At 40.3% G+C, this 22,472-nt stretch overlaps 1 protein-coding gene across 1 annotated transcript; it reads left to right on the top strand.

Moving 5' to 3' along the window:
- Positions 1-468: 468 nt before the first annotated feature.
- Positions 469-21,616, top strand: slco2a1 (solute carrier organic anion transporter family, member 2A1). The gene is made up of 14 exons (XM_030049604.1): positions 469-761; positions 5,340-5,477; positions 6,201-6,363; positions 7,637-7,849; positions 8,432-8,530; positions 8,654-8,793; positions 10,489-10,561; positions 10,830-10,994; positions 12,690-12,894; positions 13,665-13,812; positions 16,082-16,245; positions 20,093-20,157; positions 20,457-20,577; positions 20,682-21,616. The coding sequence occupies exons 1-14, from the start codon at positions 702-704 to the stop codon at positions 20,800-20,802; spliced, it is 1,875 nt and encodes a 624-aa protein (XP_029905464.1). The 5' UTR covers positions 469-701; the 3' UTR covers positions 20,803-21,616.
- Positions 21,617-22,472: the final 856 nt, after the last annotated feature.

Genomic DNA, 22,472 nt, shown 5'->3' with positions numbered 1-22,472 from the left:
TCAAATAACTCAGTCAGCCAGGCCTGGAATCTGTTGACACACAATTGTTAGAAAGGGTTCATTCATGGGTAACCTGCTCTACTCACTATTCAACATGGTTTATGGCTCAAGGGGGAGATCACAGATTTAAAAACGGTCATGACACATATAGACATATATAGTGCTGTGGAAATATTACCAAGTTGTTGCCGTGCTTTAAACCCCGAGCGCTGCTCTGATATGCAAAAAATCAGTGGCCTGTTGCTTCAGTAAATCTGGATTTAAAAAAAAAAAAAAAAAGACAGGGTGTCATGAATAGTAACTACGGAATAATTAAATTGTAGCGTAATTCATCGTCTATACTGATTTCTGGAGCAAAAAGGAATTTCACTGTGTGCCAAGTGACATAAGCAGCGGGGAATTTTCGGTGAGCGCAATGATATTCCGAGTCATGCGGTCGCAGGTTTGCGTCTGCGGGCTGTTTTACTACGACTGATCGCGTAATCCAGCCAATCCCTACTGGCTCTCGGAACTATCTGTTCTCTAATTCATACTTTCAAAACATTTACGCGTGTAGTTGTGGGCTGAGTCCAGGCGCGTTGCATCACTGAGAGTCATAAAAAACCCAGTCCCGGCTCACCGGCAGAAAAGCAACACCTCACACTGTGGGAGACAAAAGCCCGAGGATCCTCACCCACTTGGACAAGCCATCGACCAAAGCCATGGAGATCTATCCCTCCAAAGACATGAAGAGGCCGAGATCAGTGTTTTGCAGCATAAAGGTAGGCATCCGTGTTTGTGAATGAATTAATGCAGCCTTGGGTGAAGTGCAGAAATTTAATCTGTAGAAGATTCTGTAGCCTAATCTCATGCTGAGACATGCAACACTTTGCTGCATTGTTTATGTAACCACGTGAATGAGGCTTCTTTTCACGACATTGCATAATTTTGCAGACATGAGTGATGATGGAGTATTAGTTCAATCATGTTAAGAACTAGGCTTACTATGAACTGTCAGTTCACAGATATGCGCTTTCTCAGAAAATCCTCACAGCCCCCTCCTGCAAGCGCTCCTGATTAACTTTATTAAGCTTCACCGCAGAGTAACAGGTATCTAACATAATGCCAAGTGTGTAGTCAAACCACAGCTTAAAAAGTTCCTCCAGGTCAGATTTAATTGATCGTTTTTAGTTTACATAATGTGCTCTCTCAAATGGGCTGACAACACAAACACAGCACACAGCATTACAAACCTTCCTTAAATAATCTAATTTTCCTGAGGTAACCTGTTAAAAAAAAAAAAAAAAAAAAAAAAAAAAAAAAAGGTTATGGTGAAACATGCATTCACTATCTTTTACATCAAATGATAAATGTCATTATTATCTTTTATATTACCTTACATAATAAGTTGTAATTGTGTGTATAACTGTCCAAATTCCATTTACAGCTGATTGCTGTTGCACCATCCTGTCACTAAACAGCTTTTAATGTACTTCAAATATTTAAAATTTAAGTTTATCATCTGTTTAATGCTAATTGTACTTTCTTCAATTGATAGTGCACTTTACTTAGATAAAATACAGGACAAATGAAGGCTTTCTCTGACTTTTATTGATTTTTTTTTTTTTTTTTTTTTTGGCATGAAATGAGTCCTTTGTAGTGACTGCTGCAATTTTTACATAACTTACAACAAGATCCAGCACTAATATTGGTATATTTTGAAATTGCAGTTCAAAGATTCCAGTGAAGGACAAACACTGACAGCATCGAGGGCCAAATGGGGCAGTTAGTGCGTCAGTACTATGGCTGTCATGACTTGTGATTGGGACAAACACCGGTTGAAGGGGAATGAGTAATCCTTTTTTATACTGATGTTTGCAAGTTGCTTTCAAACCTCAGCGAAAAAAAAGCCTTGCCGTCTCTCCTGGCAACTATGTTGTGTGAATGAAATATGACCCATTAACATACACACACTTAATTTTGCTTTGGTTGTGCGATTGTTTCAAGAACCATCTAAGTCCAGGGGGGAAACACTAATGGTTATGTGAATCTTTATATTGTCACCTATATCTGTTTGAGTGCTGGCTGCTCTGCCCCTCTCTGCGCTTTGCATCATCATTTTAATGCTCATATTTTGGATGCAAAACAGTCACAAATTAATGGTAAAGACATCATCTGAAGTATGTTAATGGATGTATGTCTTGTTCAGCTTGAGTGCCGTTTACAGTGAGCCAACATGTCTGCATATAGCACAATGCAGATTTAATTTTAAGATAATGTACTGTGCACCTTTTCTGGCAGCTCCAGATCAGCTCAATCAAGCTTTTCTCACATTGGTGATGTGGAGAGGCAGAGGAAGACCAAATCAACAAAACTGTCTTCCAACCTTTTTTTTTTTCATCCTCTGCATGTTTGTTCAATTATGTTGCTTCAGACTGACAGTTATGGACTTTTACACTGGCTCTGATAATACGCGTAACACTAGAACTGTGATTACTCTTGGCCTGTCACATAGAAATTGCAACAAAGAAAATTGGCACGGCTGCTTTTTTCACATGAAACTAAATCACTCTGCAGTCCAAGTGCCAGCAGGTCAACAAAGCTTTCATTGGAAAGTAATCATGACCATCCATCTTTTTCCTGACGCTAGAACATGCTGTTCAGCGATCTGTTTTTGTGTTTATTTAGTTTCATTGGGTCATTCTGTTTTCACAACTTTGAACTTATCTACTGTAGGCTACACCTAGGTTGCACGTGGGAAGGTGTGCCACTGAATTCTCTTAAGGAATTTGCTCTGTCACCGTCCTGCTGACAGCCACGCCACATGTTTCTTCATGGGTGCTTGCCCTAATGCAACAGCATAAACAGTGGTTACGCGCTGTGTTTTTGGTGAATGTTCAAAGGCGGTGTCATGCTGCAGTCCGCTCAGATCTGCCCTCACCTCGGTTTACTTCATGTTTGTTTTCACTTCTTCAAAGCACCTGAGATTTCTCAGAGCATTTTGACACAACCGTTCTATGCAAGTTCATGTCGTTTCATTGTCTCATTTATTTCTTTATTTCTTTATTTATTGATGGGTTGCATTTCACCATAATAAGAGACGAGGATCCTTGGCCCTGAGAGGTCATTTTTTAGGCCTTTGATCATGATGCCATTGTGTCCTAGAGCGTTTTATGTTCTCTCCACAAGGAAGGAAGTTATTCTGTGGCTATAAGTGGCTTCTTTCAAGTATATTGAGAGACTCACTGCAGAATTTTGTCCCCCGTTTTTTACAGAAAGGGTCAGAGTTTTAATTTTATGTCGCAAAAACAACTTCCTCATGGAAATCCATGGCTGTCCAGCCCAATGGCTCCAGCACGTGTCCTTGAAATAAAAGCACTTTAATTTTAAGTCTGGACTTCCCTTAATTCTTACCTCGCAGCAGGTCAGAGGGCTGGAACAACAATGTCCGGAGAGACGGAGGGGAGAGTGTTTATGAGGCGTGAGGATGTCCATGAGCCACAAAGAATCCAAATCGTTGCAAAGTTTAGTTTGAAATATGATGGTTCATTGACAAACTTGTCTGCTGTTACAAACAACAAATGTGTGTTAAATCACTTATATGGACAGTGAAGATAAACAATGAGACCAGCGTATTTTTTTGGAACCATGTCTAGCTTGTCAGAAGTCCCCTGCTGAGGTCTTGATGACATCTCTGGGTGTTGGCCCAGTGTTTTTATTTTGTCATATAAGGCGTAGTGGAGTGGCCAGCATCATGAAGATGTTATCAGAAAGATGATATACTGAACTTTCCAAAACTTGTTCAGGATTTCTCTTGGGCACAATTTCTCACATCAGTATCTCAAATTTGAACTTTGTGTGACATTCCTGTATGAAGAATCACTGACCTAGTTTACTTTGTCATTAAGATCAGACGGATAAAGGTGCACTCCGCTTGTTCCATTTTCTTATCTTAAGGTTAAATCCACGCTAATGGATTATGTGCTTCTTAATCGATTTCATTGTCGCAATGTTAAAGCCAGGCTGTAAAAAGCCCACAGAGCTCTGAAACATGATATTTATGTGATCCCTTTTCTTAGAACTGTAAAATAAAAACATTTTACTGGAGCCAGTTTCTCAGGAGGCTAAACTGGATATCAGCTCAAGCCATGGCTGTGAAAGAGAAGGGGTTTCTATATGAACTGATAGCTGTTTGTTGTAATCTAAAGAGTAAACAAAGAGCTTGTTTGCCTGCCTGAGCAAACAGGCCCCCTTGAAACATTTCGATAATTGAAGCCCATTTGATTCAAAATGAGGATGAAATACTAGCAATGCTGTAAAAGCGTCTATTGTGTGTGCTAACAACCCATAAAGCCAAGCTTTAATAGGAGCATTAACTGTTCCAGAGTCGAGTGGAGAGTTCATTCTCCCTCAGCCTGCCTGGCAGCCGCTAAATAACAGGGCGCTATGATTTACTGCTCGTATTTTCATAGCAAACTCACACCAAATCTCAACGTGTATCTTCATGCATTCGTCCTGTGGAGTGGCTGAATCCATTTGAAGTTTATCAAACAAATGACTCTGTCCATCTGTCAACACACACAGAGGTTATTCTCCTTCAGTCAGCTGGGAACCCGTCCAGTGGCTGACTTTGATCTTTGCATGTCTCTGGGTGTCAGAGAAAAGCCTCAGAGGCAAAATTACATAATAAAATGAAAACATAAATTTCTTGGAGCTAAGTAAGTGGGGCAACAATGACCTCATGCCGAATCGTACATTTCCATACTGTTTATCAACAATCTACACTCAAAATGATTTCAGCTAGCCCTAAAAGCACACAAGAATTACTAACTTGCATTAATGTGTACATTTCGCTTGTGGACAGTGACACCTCAGAGACATCTTTTCAAACACAAAGAATTATTTTGAATCTGTTCCTCTGCATGTGTGGAGCCAAAATACTGTAGTAATGTCAACTTTTCAAGCTGTCTTGTGAATTACCAGTTAAAAGCAGCATGACAGACACACAGCATACAGCATACACTGGTGACAGGTATTTTTGCTGGAAATGGCAGGTATCTGATTAAAAGAAAACAGGCCTATATTCTGGGTAACAAGACATATAATGAGCTCAAGGTGGCCCTATTTATATTTTAGAGACTCTCTCAGTGTAAATGTGTTTGCCTTTTATGGCCACTGCAGCAAAATCCACAGTAGTTTAAATGTAGCCAGGGAAACTAAATGAAGTAAGGCACAGGGCGCTTAGCTCCCATCCCCTCAGAGATTTCATATTTCTGTAACACTCATTTTCATCTTGTCTGCTAGTGCTTTATTTTCTCCTGGAGATTATCTGACACTCAGTCTGTACTCCCCCCCTCCAGCTCTTTGTTCTGTGCCATGGCCTCCTGCAGCTCTCCCAGCTGCTGTACAGCTCCTACTTCAAGAGCACCATCACCACGATTGAGAGGCGCTTCGGCCTCAACAGCTACTCCTCAGGAACCATTTCCTCTCTCCACGAGGTAGGAGCCAAGCATAACATAGCCTCACAGCTTAAAGTCGTGATGGATTTATTTCAGTGGTACTGATGACAAAGAAGGAACTGCCAAACAATCAATCTATCACAATCATATTTCCTGACAATGCATGTGGGACGTGTGCGTTTTGGAACAGTTTTGTTTCTGATAACGGGTGAAAGGCAGCCAAGAAATAACGAAAGAATGTGTACTCTAGTGGGCTGTAGGCTGAATATCACTGATAAGTCACTGTTTCCGAGTGTTTTCAGCTTTCAAGTGTGCATGGCCATAGTGCGCTTTGTTTGCATTTCAGTACAGTTGCACTCGTATTTGATATCTGAAACCTGTCTAGAAAGGATCAGATTTTACAGAAACGACTGTCCAAACTTGGCTGGGAAATGTTGGTTGTGTATCTGTTGTAGCTCTATTTAAACCTGTTTGTATTTCTTATTGCCTCCTAATTGCTTTATTGATCATGAGTTTGAATATGAGTCATGGTTGGATTTTGTGGAGACTATATTGATTTTCAATTGCAGTGCAAGCCTGACTATATCCATATCTGGTTTTGAATATAAAGTATCAATACTAGCAGACTCAGAGACCTGTTAATGCTGTTCCAGTGTGACCGGATCATAGAAGTCGCACTGAAATGACGTACTGTAGGTTTGCCTTAGAAACTGTGATGGCTCTCTGTCCTGTTTGAAACACGAATCTGTGTGTGTGTCTCAGGTTGGAAACACCGTGCTGATCGTGTTTGTGAGTTACTTTGGAAGTCGGGTTCACCGACCGCGACTCATTGGAATTGGAGGACTGCTGATGTCCATCAGTGCCATGATCCTGTCCTTACCTCACTTTTTATCCGAGCCCTATGAATATGACTCTGTTTTACACGGTAAGTCAAAATTTCAACCAAGCCCTGCATATAAGCAGTGTTGGGGAGGTTATTTTTTAAATATAACATGTTACAGACTGCTAGCTACCGTAATAAAATGTTATATCACTATTTTAATTACTTCATGAAATTAATTTAACTGATTACATTTGATTTATTTTTGAATTACTTTTAAACAAAATTTTTTGTCTGTAAACAAGCTTTACACTGTGCAGTAACATTAGGGCCCTTTTATGAAGGAAAATATTGTTGAGTTTACAGCAATGAAAGGTGTTCTTGTCCAATGACAAGGCCACCAGCCATGGCAGACTTGTTGCTCAGAGCAATGAGCATCGATTTGACTGGCAGATGAGAGGTGGTGCAAATTTGAACAAGATAACCAATCAAAAACAATGCTCCAAACTGGAGCACATACTGCCAAATGAATGGAGCCTGTCTGGACGAAGAGACGCTTGTACCCTTGACAGAGCTGCACACAGATTTGTCCCAACAGATTTGCTGGACCATGCTCTCCAGAAATCTGCCAAAAGAGGGCATTCCTGCACAGTGAAAAGATGCAAAGCAACAGAGGAAATGTTATATTCTGTTTATATGCAACCCCTTTGTAATCACCAACATTTTGATTAATAACTACAATTTAATTACATTTTTCTCAGTAAATGTGATGGATTACAAATGCATTTATTTTGTAATTTAATTTCCTGTAACTAGTCACTACCCAACACTGCATATAAGGCAGTGGTGTACAGTGCTAGTCTGTGTTCACTGGCACTGCTGTGACAGTTAATGTAACTCAGTCCAGAGCAGAAGACTCGTGAATATACAAATATGTCACTACAATTTATGAGACTCTACACTAAGATGTGTCCAGAAATGGTTCAGTAGCATCCAAGCGGAGTCATACCAGTGTCTGCTGTTTGGCTCGCTGTGCTGCAGAGCAGAGGGACGCACAGGGGTTTGGATTCTTAAGAAAGCCTGCAGGTGCTCTCCAGCTGAACCCCTGCATAAATAAGATGGAAATTCGTAATCTCTATGCACTTGAAGAAAAATAAAGAGCTTATGATGATCTCCGGGGCATTTAATTTGTTTAAACATTCTCCCCCTTCCTTCCTAAATTTTGCCCTGAGATAAAGTACCTTGGCCTCATACAGAGTGCCGGTGAAGGGTCACAGAAACCTCAGGAAATTAAAGTAGTTTGCCCATCTGCATTCACTGCCTTGTCATTAGTCTGTCCCTGTCTGTTGTTCTTATCCTCATGTGCCCTGTGGTGCAGATCGCCACGACATTTGCAACCTGCAGGTGAACTCAAGTACCCCAGAGTCCTGTGGCCGTGATGAGACCAAGCGTCTGGCAGACACCAATACGCTGTGGCTGCTCATGGCCAGCGCTCAGCTGCTCTTCGGCGTGGGATCTGTGCCTATCCAGCCATTTGGGATTTCCTACGTGGATGATTTTGCTGGGCCTGGCAACTCCCCTCTTTACATAGGTGAATGGCCTGTAGTACAGTGGAGGATTGATTCGTTTAGATAAACAAATCTCAATCCAGAACAAAATCCAACCAGTACAGCCTTGGCGCTGTACTGGTTGATTCTGCAGGCCAGCATGTAGATAAGAAATAGTGAGGGAATACATGGATTGATTGAGGAATAGTGAAATCTAAGTGATGTATATGTTCACTTTAGCTTTTTGTTTGTGGTGCTAAGTCTTATTAGTTCTAGTAAGATACTGCAAAGAAATCTTTGATTGAGCAAGCTGCTTTTAGATATGTTAAACATTTATTTTTGAGAAAGGGCCAAGTTATGTAAGATTTTCTTCTTCTTGCTCCTTTCCATTCATGATGTGTTGATTGATTCAGTATCACTAAGATGAGAAAATTGTTTTGCCTTGAAATGTACACTGAAATGATTAAAATCTCTGAGTGAAGGGAATGAATGAAAAAGGCTGACAATATCCTGGTGAGATGCGCATTATAAGTATCTGCCTGGGACATAATGGAAAAGTTCAACAGTATTTCATAACTGCTGCAAATGCGGTCCTTTGCCTCACAGCCGTTCTTTGTCATCCACAGCCATTCTCTTTGCAATATCTGTGTTTGGGCCTGCCTTTGGCTACCTGCTGGGTTCAGTCATGTTGAGGATATACGTCGACGTGGACAGAACTGGCTTAGGTAATGGTTTTAAAGTCTATAAAGCTGTTGTAAAGGTGTTGATAGCCCTATTAAAGCAGAATGAATGGCACTGTGCTATGTATGAGCCCACTGGTGCCTCAGTATTCGCTCTCTGTCTTGCAGTGGCCAACCAAGAGCTGAGCCCCAGGGATCCCCGTTGGGTGGGGGCCTGGTGGATGGGCCTGCTCATCTCATCCGGCAGCCTGGCTCTAACCTCCATCCCCTATTTCTTCTTCCCCCGTAGGATGCCTATGGAAGGCCATGTAAGTCACACAGAGATTTTCCAATAGATAACAGCTCCATTTTTTACTAATAAACATTCATTGTTGATTACATGGAACATATAGTCAATATCTGAGGGAAATGTAGTTGTAGACTTTATCTCTCGTATTTTACTGACATCTACTGGCTTTAATCAGCATTGCATAGGTTTGGTTTTCCTGCCTTGCTCACTCAAGGCACTCAACCTAAGGTATGCATTATATTATGAGATGTTGTAATGTTACAAATCCAAATAATCCTACTCCCCTTTCAAACAGGCTGTGAAAGCTTGTAAACACAAGTTAAGATAAAATCAGTGACTCAAGGAGATCTCACTGCCTTCATTTTTAAAATAAAGTGTTTTGGCCCACCCAGTTGTGACCAGGAATTGACCTGGCAGTACTATGTTAATAACGGGGATGTGAATTTCTCCATGTGTGACCAATGTCAATTCTGTGTCAGTATGAATCCATTACATGAAAGATACTGTGGTGGAAACTTGGACTCTCCATACTTATTTTTATATTTTCATATGTCATTTATATTAATTCACATTACAAACTCACACAAGATAATTGTATGACTTGTTTCTAAGGATAATGCAGGTGCAGGTTAGGTGAATTGGAGAAGCTAAATTGCCCCTAGGTATGACTGTGTGTGTGAATGTCAGTGTTTGTCTGACTGCCCTGCGATGGACTGGTGACCTGTCCAGGGTGTTTCCTTGTCTTCGCCCTATGAGCGCTGGGATAGGCTCCAGCACCCCCCCGGGACCCTAGTGAGGATAAGCGGTTTAGAAGATGAATGAATGAATAATTCGTATTGTCCGCTGATAGGAAAGTTATGACCTGAAAAAGGGATGAAGCCACATATATTTGTATGCATTTATTCTGTCATGATCAGTCTGTAGGCCCCTCTCTGTGACCTCTGGGCCTGCTAGGAGCAAATTGTGAGCATTTCTCCATTTAGGCAACTTGAGGACACAATATGCCTTCAATGGACATGTGTTTAATGGAAATGTGTTTAACTAACTAACAAACATGAAATAGGGCTGATACCTCCAACAAGAGAGGGAGGAGAGCATCCTTTGATCACCTCAAGGACTCTATATGATTGTATGAGTTTTTCATTTGATCTGATGCGATTCCATTTGACTCCATGAAGAGCAATGAGGCATTACTTTTTTGTTAACATAGCTGACATAGTAGGTGATGATAATGTAGTTGTTAATGTTGGGAAATCAACGTTGACAAGTTTGACAGATGAGCCAGCCCTCCCAGGTCAAAACTCACCAGTTTCCACCGAGTCCCGCATGTTTGAGTTGGTGGAGCTGCACTGCATAGCTGACCTGACCTCCCCAGTTTGAACCAGATAATCATTACATTCTTGCTTGCTCTTGTTTTGGTTATGGTAACATTTTTGCAAAGTGAAAGATAAAAACATTTAATGCTGAAACAATGAGTTGATTAAATTAATCAGTTATTATTGTGATGTTTTATTGTTCATTTTAGTTGAAGAATTACTTGCTGCGCTCCACTTATGTCATTCTAAAATGAAAACTTACCTGAACCTTTTTTTGGCAGCTGGTCAGACTGAGGAAGCAATCCAAATTAATCGACAGTGAAAATATTTGTTAGCTGCAGCCCTAAAATTACTCATGAGTTCTTGCTCTCTGCAGTAATTAATGTCTTATTTTGTAGGTGATTGTGGTTGAAACGGATGCAGATGAAGACTTGAAGAAGCCAGAGACCTCTTTACTTGATTTCCTGAAGAGTGAGTTTATTATATTCAGACTGGTGGGCAAATATAGGACCTGACACTGATTTATAACAGTGGCACTGGCTGTAATAATTTATAAACCTTAAATTTAATCTGATTTGATCATGTTAGGTTACACCCTCTTTACACTAATCTATACTCTTATGGTGATTTGATGCTACAGTTGTATGATGTTGACAATACAGCGGGAGGATTTTCTGAAATTGTGTCGGTATCAGTAAAATAATCAGACCATTTTGTGTCTGTGTATCTCTCTGATCAGTGTTCCCAAGAATGTTTGTCCAGCTGCTGTTGAGCCCTTTCTTCCTGATGCTGGTCCTGGCTCAGTGCTGCTTCTCCTCAGTGATGGCAGGACTTGCTACCTTCCTTAATAAGTTCCTTGAGCGCCAGTATAGCGCTTCAGCCGCCTACAGCAGCCTGCTTATTGGTAAGCAGAAGCACAAAGAGCTCTTTTAACACACCACTGTTGGCCCCATTCATTTTTTTTCTTTGCCATTACCATCAGCTGTTAAATAAGGCAAGAAATAGTACACAGTTTTATTTTAAAACATTTTAATGGACACTGTAGAGGCAAATAAGCACTCATTATGAAATAGTCTATTAAAATCATTTATTGGGTACGCTGGAAGGTTTTATCCCAGCCATGGCCGCTTGCCAAAGAATAAACATTTAAGTTTGCTCTGTCATGTTTCCCCAAGCTGCAATGTTATTTGCATTTATACAAACTTTTAGAAAGTTAGTTCTTTTTCTTCAACTACTGTGGCAATTTCCCCTCTGCAGCACCTGGCAGACGGCACCAGTCATTTCTGTGTGCGAAATTGCTGATGAGCTGATGTTAATTAGCCAAATACTTAATGGGAATCCCCAAGCTGAAAGAATACTGCAACTAAATGCAAAATTGCTTTGCCATAGAGACTCATTTCTTCTTGGAAAGGATGTATAAGAGTAGTTTTGGAAGTGTGTAGAATCTAATACAATCCAACGCAACTGCTCTGCTATTAAGGTCACTTTAATGCTGCCTATAATGCTCAGGTTTTCTTTTTGTCACAGTAATAGAGGTGTTCATTCAGTTCTATGTTTGGCATTGAGCTCATAGTTAGTGGTGCTGTTGTACTGGACTTCATTTTATTTAGAGGTGTTTCCACTATTCTGTCCCCCCTCATGTATATAAATATGGAGGACCAAAAATTAGAAACACTTCAATATAATGTTGTCCAGTGCAAGACCTCTGCAAACTACAAGCTCCATAATAAAATTAAATTTACACATTCTCCATAATGTCAACAAAAACTGAACATTATGAACTTTCTTAAAAGGTAGACTTTATGGTAGAGCTGTTGCACTGAACAGATTGAACATATGTGTCATATATGTTAGATATATTTGTCCATATATGAAAATGTACTTAATTTGAATGTTGCCTATAAGGACATTTATTATGGACATATATACCATGTAGGGACATTTCCTATTTGTCCATATTGTCACTGTCTGATGAAAACACTTATTTCCAATTTTGGTCTTTTTTTGTTGTTGTTGTTGTTGTTGTTGTTGTTGTTTTTGTTTCTGTTTAATTTAATCTTTTACCCTCTCCTCTATGGGTTGAGAGGATTCTACAACCTTTTTTCATTGGACGGCGACAATATATTACATTTCTGTATGGAACTGAATGTATGGTCAGCAGGAGCAAAGGTGTGTCCTGGCTGCAATAACTTTGTTTACAAACCAATGATAAAAGTTGTCTGTGAGGATTCTCAGTCATCCAGGCCAAGGTTATCCAAGGAGAGCTGAATCGAGGGCAGCTGGACTTGTTTGTAGATCTGCAAAGATCTGTGGCTCCCTACAAAGATCTACAAACAAGTCCAGCTGCCCCCGATTTAACTCTCCTTGGAGACTGGTAGAAGTTCCTACATCAGTTGTTATCATGCCACAGACATCGCAACTTAAGTTGACAAAAAAGTTATTTTATAAGAAAGAGATTTTCATATGCCCCTTCTTTCCTTCTACACAAGCAAAACAACTGAATAATGAGCATGTGAAGCCCATCTTGAGATCTCAGAGGGCTACGAGATCTATAACACCATCTGTGCTTTGGGTTGACTGCGCCCTCTGTTGTTCTCAGGTGCTGTGAACTTGCCATCCGTCGCAGTTGGAATGCTGCTTGGTGGGGTGATCATGAAGAAGAGAGGTCTTTCCCTGAAAGCCATTCCCCGCTTCTCTGTTGCCATGCTAACCTGCTCCACCCTCCTCTGTATACCTCTGTTCTTCATCGGCTGTCCCACCCAGAAGGTTTCAGAGGTCAATCATTACCAAATTGGACAGTATGGGTGAGTGAGAAGGGAGAACGCCTTGCATATTCATATTTTTTATATTATCATGCTTTCATGGAAGTAGCACTATTTCTCAGTAGATAGAGCCTTTGCGTACGCCTGCTGTAACAAATTGGGTGATTGGTTTGAGTGCTGGACCAGAAACACTGTTGCTGTACTTGTCTACTTTCCTCTGAAAATTCTGGCTGCTGATACATAAACAGTTCCAGAGATAATAGAGCTGAACTCGAAATTTTCACAGAGTAAATTTATTTTGGCTGACAGACCTATTAGCTGCAGCTGTCCAATTCTCAGGGCTATCCGTTGCCTAATGACTTGATAACACCTTAAAAAAGATGCCAGTAGATCATGCACACATTGGAGCTCTGATTATTTTTTATCTATGAAACAATATAATGAGGAGCTATTATTCCACTGTTCCACCACCAGATTTATGACTCAGGTGAAACTCATTATCAAGTACTTTTAAACTGAGCAACTATCGTAAGACTTTTTATTTGCTTTCAGTTCTCTTTAAAATGGAATTTTCTGTATAGGTCTGTATACACAGTCAGCTGAATTATGAGAAACTGAATTTTTGTAATGTTAGAAAAACATATTGGACAAAAGTCTTTTGACTGGCTCAGTGCCACTGGCAGACACAAAGTACTCAGATGTTGTCATTTCAAAAGCAAAGAGATGCTAATGAAACACAGACTACACAAACAGTAGTTCTGAACTTCAGCCCCTGCTCCTTGTCTTTGTTTGGATTTACTGCCTCCCCACAGCTCTGTGGCCATGTGTTACTCCAATTGCTCCTGTCCTGCCAGTGCCTTCAACCCAGTGTGTGGCTCCGATGGAATAGAGTACATTTCTCCTTGTCATGCAGGCTGCACCAACTTCACAAGAGACCCCAACAACACCTACAGGGTTCAGGTTGGTGTCCATAGCTTTTAGTGTTCACTTCAGGCTTGTAGCTACCACTTTTATCTTGAGGGACCTACAACATGCACAAGAATTATCTCAAAGGTACACTTTGCAAAACTGCAGATGGTTGATTTAAGTGAGGACCCCTCAGGCTCAACTGACAAAAAATAAGCACATCATATACAGTATGGACCATCACATAATCTATGCAAAGCATGCTTATGCAAATGCAGAGGGGGTTGCATCACTAAATGTGCAGCTGGAAATTTGTACTGCAATGCCACTTGTTTCAGCTTGGGGCACTTGTTTCACTAAATGAAAATTGCTATTAAAGAGCAACTGCATTAACAAAAGGCAATGGTGGTAGACTGGCAGAATTAATTCTTACCATGTATTTTTGCAAAACATTTTGGCGTCAGCAGGCCATCATGCAAAGCACACATTCCTCCACTGTGGCCATTTTCAAATCTCTTTTCCAGGATTGTGTTGCCTTCGCTTCCCCTGTCTGGAAAAAAATATGTATAACCTGAGACTGGACCTATGGGAGTTGATCTGTGTGTATTTACTATATAAGCAAACAGCTTGTACGGGTCAAGCTTGCATTTGTGTATGCCTGCCTTTGCATAGACTATGCCATCAGCTAATCAGTTGCTACGGTTACCAGAGTTACCTGAGTTTAAATGTTTAAATGTACAGAAAAGCAACTAAAAAGAGACAAAGAAAGAATAGTCAAGGAGAGTTTCTTTTCCTGAAAGCAAATCTGCAGGCCTCTCTGCAGATTATCATTGAGTAGCCTCCACTGCACAGGAGGTCAGAGCAGGCAGAGAAAATGCTGTGCTACTAACACAACGTGGCTGGTTCATAATCAATGTCCGATCAATGCCTAATTACCCACAGGGCATATAGGAGGTGTTTTAACAGGGACAGAACTGCAATACTTTAAATGTGTTGGAGCTTGTGTATAATCAACTAGCAGCTAGAGTATTAGTCAGTTTGAGTCAGCATGTGAGCCTGCTATACAATGTGTTGTGCAGTCACAGACAGCAGTGGCTACAGCAAGCTTAATGGATTAATCCTCAGCAATCTCAGACTAATTATTTTCCCTTGCTTGCAGACTCTGAGACACAGGAAATGTTAAAGGTTAGACCCAAGAGGCAAGTAATTTGCAGCAGGGGTTCTTTTCTGGGGAAATGCCATAGGGCAGGTTGGCTAAACAAGTTGCACTACAGTGCTCAGCCCTGTGCTGGTGGTTTATTCAAACTCACTGTAATTGTTGACAAAGACAGGTAGCTCAGGGAAATGAGTCCCTGTGATGGAGGAGGCTAACAGGGTCAGGTTTTAGAGTATCGATGCCAGTTCCCAGCTTTGGTGGAGTGTTTGGCATGCTGCTGTTTGCTCCTGACAACTGGGGCAAATGGATAATGAGTTTTAAAAGACAGCGGCTGCTCGTAAACTTATGTTTTCCAGTGATTGTGGCTGATCTGAGCTTGAGCCCCTATAGTCACACACTAACTCACCGCCTGTATCTAAACATAATGAGTTCTTTGGCGAGTAATAAGGAATGGGGAGAGAGTGGCTTCCCAGATCCTGAGTGGCCTCTGTGTTCAGACGAGAAGACAAGATAAGACAAGAAGTTTATTTATACAACATTGTCTAGTTCCTGCATGCTGTAAGTCCATCAGGGTCCTGCAGTTTCGCTTAGACTTGGTTTGGATGTTCACGCAGTTTGCTTAGAAAGTTCCTGCAAGATTTATCTTACGGGCACATAAATACAGCTATGTCAGAATGTTTGTAAAACAATACTCTCTCCTGTTTTATGTTGGACCAAACCTGTTACTTAAAAAACCTGCTGACACACTTACACCTCAGTCCCCAGCCCAGACATCACTAGCCTTGACTCAAAGGATTAGATTATTGCTGTAAATGGAAATAAAATCTTTTCAAGTCTTACATTGTTGTTTCATAGTATATATGGTTCTTTCTTCTTTCATTTTTAATATCCAAATGTGTTTTGAACTTTTGTTAAATGTCATTACTCACAAGTATTTTGAGTGACGTGTTTCAAAGAAAACACGTGGTAAAACACAAAAGTAAAATATGTGCGGTTTATTTTTACAGGCAATAGCAATGTATTTACATTCTGTCATCTTACTGTAGAAACAGTCGTATACCAGCTGCTAGTTTCAAGTAAAATAGGCGCAATAAAAAAGTGAAACACAACTGCCATTCATTTTACAGATAACAGCACTGTATTTACTTTGTTCTCTCTGTCCAACAGTCATACACCAGCTGCAGGTGTCTGTCTGGCGGCCAGAGTCAGGCCCACCCAGGTTCTTGTCCAAACAGTTGTCCTCAATTTCTTCTCCCGTTCATGTTCATCCTCTCGCTGGCAGGCCTGATTGCCAGCCTCACCCACAACCCCATATATATGATGGTTCTCAGGTAAGAGATTAGGAAATCTATCATAGAGTATGTCCAAATGAACAAGAATGACATGATAGACATGACAGAATTGTTGTTCTAGATGATTAGCATCTTTGTTTGCCATCCAACCCAAACACCAACCTTGTTGAATCTTTTAATCTTTTTCGATCTGTGCTTGTGTCTGCACATATTAAGCAACATTCCCTTGGCTTATCGTCTTCTGGGCTTGGCCAACATAATGTTAAAGATGTTTGGGTCCAACCACAAATCTGCTGTACTCAGTGCATTTTTGCCTCAATCTCCCCTACCCTGTGTGCACCTCTTTCCTGTTTTTAACTCTATCACTCCTAAGAAACTATCAGAGGCTTTTATGACTGCTGCCTTGCCATTAACAGCTGCAGATGTGTAATAAAACACGGAGGAGCTGGTCTCATTTTTTTTTTAATAGTACCTACCAGACTGTTTTTGACACTGTTGTCCTTATAAAGTTGTGAAGCCAAACAGAAAGATACACAAAAAGTTCATAAATGAGAACATGAGGTCCTTAAAGAGGAGGTGAGGGAGAATAAACTGAAAACGGATTACTTGTCCTTTGTGACATTTTGGAAAATCTTATGAGCAAATATCAGAGGGTGATTAAAGATGCTAGAGCAGCTTTCTTCACTGATCTCATATTCAAGAAGTGCAATAATTCAAGGGTGCTGTTCAATGCAATATTCTTTGTCATCAACGCCTCCCCCAGTCGTACGTTAGTGGCCCCAGAGAACAGCAAAGACTTTACCAGACAAAATGGGCAAATTAAGATTTGAGATCGCTCCCTCTGAGCGTCTCATATTTGTTAATATATATAATATTCTATGTAGCTTTAATTGTTCTGTTTTGTTTTTCTTTCATCTCTCCCCCCTTGGCTTTTGTTCCAACAAAATTCCTGCATGACGTCTTTGATATAGCTGGTGCTAGGCAAGTTATTGATATTGATATTGATCTGTAGCTCTCTCTTACCTGCCACTTCCATTCCCCTTCCATTTTTAATTAAACTTGCTGTGATTCAACTCTTCATTAAAAAAGAGAAAGCTGGCTTAGCACTACCTGTGAACATGTTGGTGAATGAAAACATAGCAATGACAAATAAATCCAAGAATTTATTTATTTATCTATTTATTTATTTGGATCGCCATTGGCTCCTACTCTTACAGCAACTACTCTTCCCAGGGTCCACACAAAATAATACAAAACATTCTATCATAATTACGGACAGACGACTATAACAACAAAATTAGAAAGAATAAACTCTTAACTGGAGATAATGCAAGGTGTCCCTCCACATAATCCTTTATTTCATTCAAGGGTCAGTAAATCATAATTAAGCAATCAAGATTTCAATTTGGAAAAACAATTATCCTTCAATTCCCATGCTTTTATTGTTTATTTTGAAAGTTATGATCTTCAGGTTATCCGGCCTGGTATCAAAATGTGCTCATTTGTGTGAAACACTGCAAGTATAGATCTGAGAGAATTTTTTGAGCCATTTTCTGGCAGTGTCTTTTCTGGCAAGTATTTTAGCAAAACACGGAACAAGGATAAATTGACCTTTTCTCTAAAAAACAATGAAAAATCAGAGCTGAAAAAAAAAAAAAAAACTTCCCAGGAAAGCCAGCCCCTTTAAACTCAAGGCAAATATCCTATAATTGATAGATCTGCAATTACACATCTACAATTAGGTTAGCAATAAAGAAAATGATTTGCACCACATTACTGTCAATCAATGATGAAAAACAGCAGCAGGGCAGGTGAGGTGAGGAGAGGCAGGAATTCACCTTGTCTGACTGTCAGCCTGACTACGAGAGCAGACACTCTGGATAGATTGCTTAACACAACACGGCACTCAGCAGTGACAACTTCGAAAGGAAAAACCCTGACTCATTTTGGCAAGTTGAAACATTATGGTTGAACTTATCAAATCTGTTGCCAGAGAATTGTACAAGGGCTGCTGAGGACTTTAACCCCCACCCCCCCAATTGATGAACTGATTCTCTCATTCTGACCATTGCTTTCACTGGAACCTGACAGTGTCTTTTCTAAAAGCAATAAACAACAAACAAACCAGTGTCCAGTGTCAACATAATGAAAGGCAACTGGGCTATTTCTTGTTTGTTTGCTTTTAGTTGCCTCGGGAAAAAATCAGGTTACTCGCACAGGCATGTCAAATATGTGCAGTTCAGCAACAACGTGAAACCTGAAAACCATGACGTCCTCTAAGAACCAGGCGTAGATCCCTTCAATCACACCAATTACAGGAATACGTCCAAGCTCGTTTCCAAACTTTTCATCTGGGTTTTAAAGAAAGTTGCTTCAGCTCAACTATCTTTTATTAGTCCAAGTAACATTTTCAAACATTTCATTTCTGGTTGTACAGCAAAGCATAGAGAGGCCTCCTCATTAAAGTAACCAGTGGCCTTGTTTTAGCTGCAGATTTGGGTGAGAGTTCAGTTTTAATCCTTTTAGATCTTAGTGCAGCTTTCTACACAGTCGACTATGCATTTTAATTGACTGCCTCGTTTTCTGGGTAGGTAGTGTTCACATTTTAGCCCCAGTGGAAAACCATTGTCCGGTGACAGGCTTTCATTTGGTCATATCTTTCACCAGCACAATATTTATTTCCTTTGCTGATGATCTACAGACATATCTGGTTCTGAAACCTAGTGACCCGACTGGCTGAGCCGCTCTTACAGAATGCAGTGGTCAAAAATAGCTGGGGGTCACCAAATTTTCTGAGCTAATATATTAACAACACCCCTTATTTTAATCACAAATAATCATTTTTCAGTGTAATGAGTATTATTTATGTTAACAAGATAAATAGGCACTAAACACAGCATATTCTCTACACACAGTATGGCTGCACTTCACCTCCAAGCTATAAAGAAGGAAACATTCCAGTTATCTAAAGCTGTTTTATGCTTTAGATAACTGGAATGTACCTGCTAGCATGAGAGCTAGCGCAGGCTTTGCTGCACTCAGCTGTTGTTTCAGAACCACGGACAGCGCCGATTGTTGGGTGTAGTCATTCATTCCTCCTGGCGACGGGTCGTGGGCGGTGTATTGCAGGCTACCGAAACATTGTTGTTGCAATATCGCAGACATGTCGAGAAGTCCCAGGTTGTTGTAATCCACTTGATACAGTTGTTGTGCAAGTAGTGGGTTGGCAACTCATGCTTGTTACCCACTTACCGTTTGGAATTTATTTAAAAATTTAACTGATTCATCATGACCCCAAGCTAGTTCATAGGCCCTTAAACCTCGATAAGCCTGTGTGCAGCCTCAAACCCTCAGGCAGGACCTTTCTAACTTGAAGGCCAAGTTGAGCAACCTGCCTGAGGAGTTCAGGCAAGTCACCTTTTAAATCACTGAAATGCATTTTTGCTGTTGTTCTTATTGCCTATTTTGTTCTTGGATATTGTGGATATTGTTCTTGATTTAATGTACTTCTTGAGTGCAACGTTTGCTTTTATTTTACTGTTAAAGGACAGATAAACAGATTTCATTAACCCTATTATTAGTTGTAGTAGTGGCAGTAGAAATTGTAGTATTTGGAGGATTCACAGTTTTACAGATAATAACACCATTAGTTGGGTCTGTTGTCAATCACTGTCTCCTGCGACAGAGGCTACTATCACTGTGTGTTTTTGTTACCGAGATATTTGGCGGGTGTTTTGTGCAAATTCAGCACTGACTGAAGTCCTCCAGTGTCTGAAAATGTCCCTTTTGTTTGAAATATAAATTGCTATCAAGAATGGCATAAACCATTGAATGACACTGACAAGTATTCTCTTTAAAGTGTCAATTTTTTTTCTCCTCATTTCAGAACTGTTCCCTATGAAGAGAAGTCATTTGCTATAGGAGTGCAGTTTTTACTCATGAGAGTGCTTGGTAAGTGAATACTCAAATACTGTGTGTGTGTGTGTGTGTGTGTGTGTGTGTGTGTTTGTGTGTGTGTGTGTGTGAGTGTGTGAGTGTGTGGTGCTGTGCTTATACCTTACTATTACACAACCTTGCTTGTCATTCAAATCATTTCACCCATTTTAACATGGTTTCCTTTGAACAAAATGTTAGGGCGCCCTCTAGCGATTCTAGCTGGTAGGAAACCTGCTGTGATCACAGGTTGTATCCTTAAATCGCTCTCTCTCTCTCTCTCTCCTCTCTCTCTCTCTCTCTCTCTCTCTGGCCAGCCTGGCTACCAGCCCCTGCTCTCTTTGGGATGGCCATTGACACGTCGTGCATCTGGTGGAGGCATATGTGCGGCAAGAAGTTAAGCTGTGGATACTATGACAACGACTTTTTGAGGAACCGGTCAGAAAACTTAAGAATAAGCACCACGGACACATAACTTTGCCATTCAGTGTATCTGTATCGCCTCTGACACTAACACTGACTCTGTTGTCTGGCTTCTGTAGGTACTTGGGCTTACAGGTTGGCTTTAAAGTCATGGGGATTGTCCTCCTAGCGATGCTGGGCTGGAAGGTGCAGCGGACAAAGGAGTACAACCTGGAGAAGAGACCAGACGGACTCCTGTGACCCTGCAATCTCTCGACACGTCCTCTTGATCTGAGCTCCTCTATTTCTTAGTGCTTTCTTGAGGTGTTTAAGTGTCAGTCCACATTTTTGAAGAACTGTGTTGCTGGGCAAATATGTATCAGTGAAGTGGAAAAGCCACGGTCAAGACTTGCCTACTCTGACCTCAGCTCACAGGACAAGCACCCTACCTGGGGCTTCACTGGCTGGAGTAGGGATATGAATTTTCCATTTTTTTTTTTGATGCATTTCATCAAATGCCCTGAAAGTTAAGATGAGAATTAACTTTGGCAACACAAACCACTCTTTACAAGTCGAGACAGGGCTGGAATCAGCTAAACCTTCCTGTGTGGTACCTCACAAAAATTTGACTATGTCTAGTGGGCATGATTAAAAGACAGTGAAAAGCTATCACACACAGGATAATGCCTTTGGTTACTAATTGTTTGTTCCTCTGCCAGAAATCTACCTATGCAGGTTTCTTGTTGCAGTGGGAACATAGCTAACTCTAGCTTAATATTTAAGTATATTTTTTTAGGTGTTTGTCTCATACAGTGAGGCATAAGTGGCAACATTATTACCTGTTTGATATGTTAAACACTGTTAATCACATATTATATGACACTTGATTTAATCATTATTCAGTGGATTTACAAATATCAAAGACACTGTTACTCGTAAATGAACTGAGTTACATGCAGTATATCCAATATGCTACCATGGTTCTCAGTTCTGATGTGTAGCCTACCATCCAGTTATCTGGTTACTATTACAATGCAGTAAATGAATGTGTAAATATTACAGGACAATAAAAAAGTTTCAGGCTTTTATTAATTTCTGTCAGTCTCAGTCTCCATACAGAAAATAATACCTGTACCTCAAAACATGCTTGGAGATGGTTTAGATGTCGAAAAATATCCAAAAATGTATTTGAGCGTGTATATCTATCTATCTGTCTATCTATCTATCTATCTATCTATCTATCTATCTGTTGTTAGTCTTTTTAACTTTGGAAAAGGACTTCAGCTGAAAAATGATTGACAGTTTATGGCTATGGCAAAAGAGCTTGGTGAATTCGTCCTCTTTGAGTATTATCGCCAAACTGCAGCTAAAGTGAAACTCTCTAGGAAGGCAGTACAACACACATACATTTTTTCTCTACCCAAGGCATTTTCACTCAAAGCAAAGCCAGGCAGACCATAGTGACCACACCGTCTGAAAACCAGCGAGCCTATATCACGCATGGCATGACATAGATTCATGACAAAAAGAGGTAAAAAAAAACAAAACAAAAAAAAAACAACTTCTCTGTTCAAGACTGGTACAAAGTCATGTCCATCTCTTCTGACTGAACGTTGTGTATAGAGGAGGATTCATTTTCCAGATGAGCAGTGAGGGTATAAACCAGGACTATTTGCAGGAAGAGCAAGAGCTGACATGCATGGCTCTCTTCACAGTGACCAGACCTCATTCCCACTGAACATCTTTAGGATCACAGGATAAAGGCGGAACATAACCTATTATGTTTCATTAACTTTGGTACGCTCCAGAAGGAAATATTGAGAACTATCAAGTTCAGAAAAAAAAAAAAAAATAGAATTGATGCTAGTCTGAATGCAAGCTGCTATTAAGACAAACTATACCGTAGACATACCAAATACTGAGAAATTTTG

This window comes from Myripristis murdjan, chromosome 4 (assembly GCF_902150065.1).
Source record: "Myripristis murdjan chromosome 4, fMyrMur1.1, whole genome shotgun sequence".
Taxonomy (NCBI): domain Eukaryota; kingdom Metazoa; phylum Chordata; class Actinopteri; order Holocentriformes; family Holocentridae; genus Myripristis; species Myripristis murdjan.
This window is presented reverse-complemented; position numbering and strand designations above follow the sequence as displayed.

Bases quoted from the DNA above. Each gene is read 5' to 3' on its own strand.
- slco2a1 (XM_030049604.1), top strand. From the start codon at position 702: ATGGAGATCTATCCCTCCAAAGACATGAAGAGGCCGAGATCAGTGTTT. The intron at 12,895-13,664 runs GTGAGTGAGAAG...GCCTCCCCACAG, and splicing joins TACCAAATTGGACAGTATGG to CTCTGTGGCCATGTGTTACT. The intron at 20,158-20,456 runs GTAAGTGAATAC...CTCTCTGGCCAG, and splicing joins TTTACTCATGAGAGTGCTTG to CCTGGCTACCAGCCCCTGCT.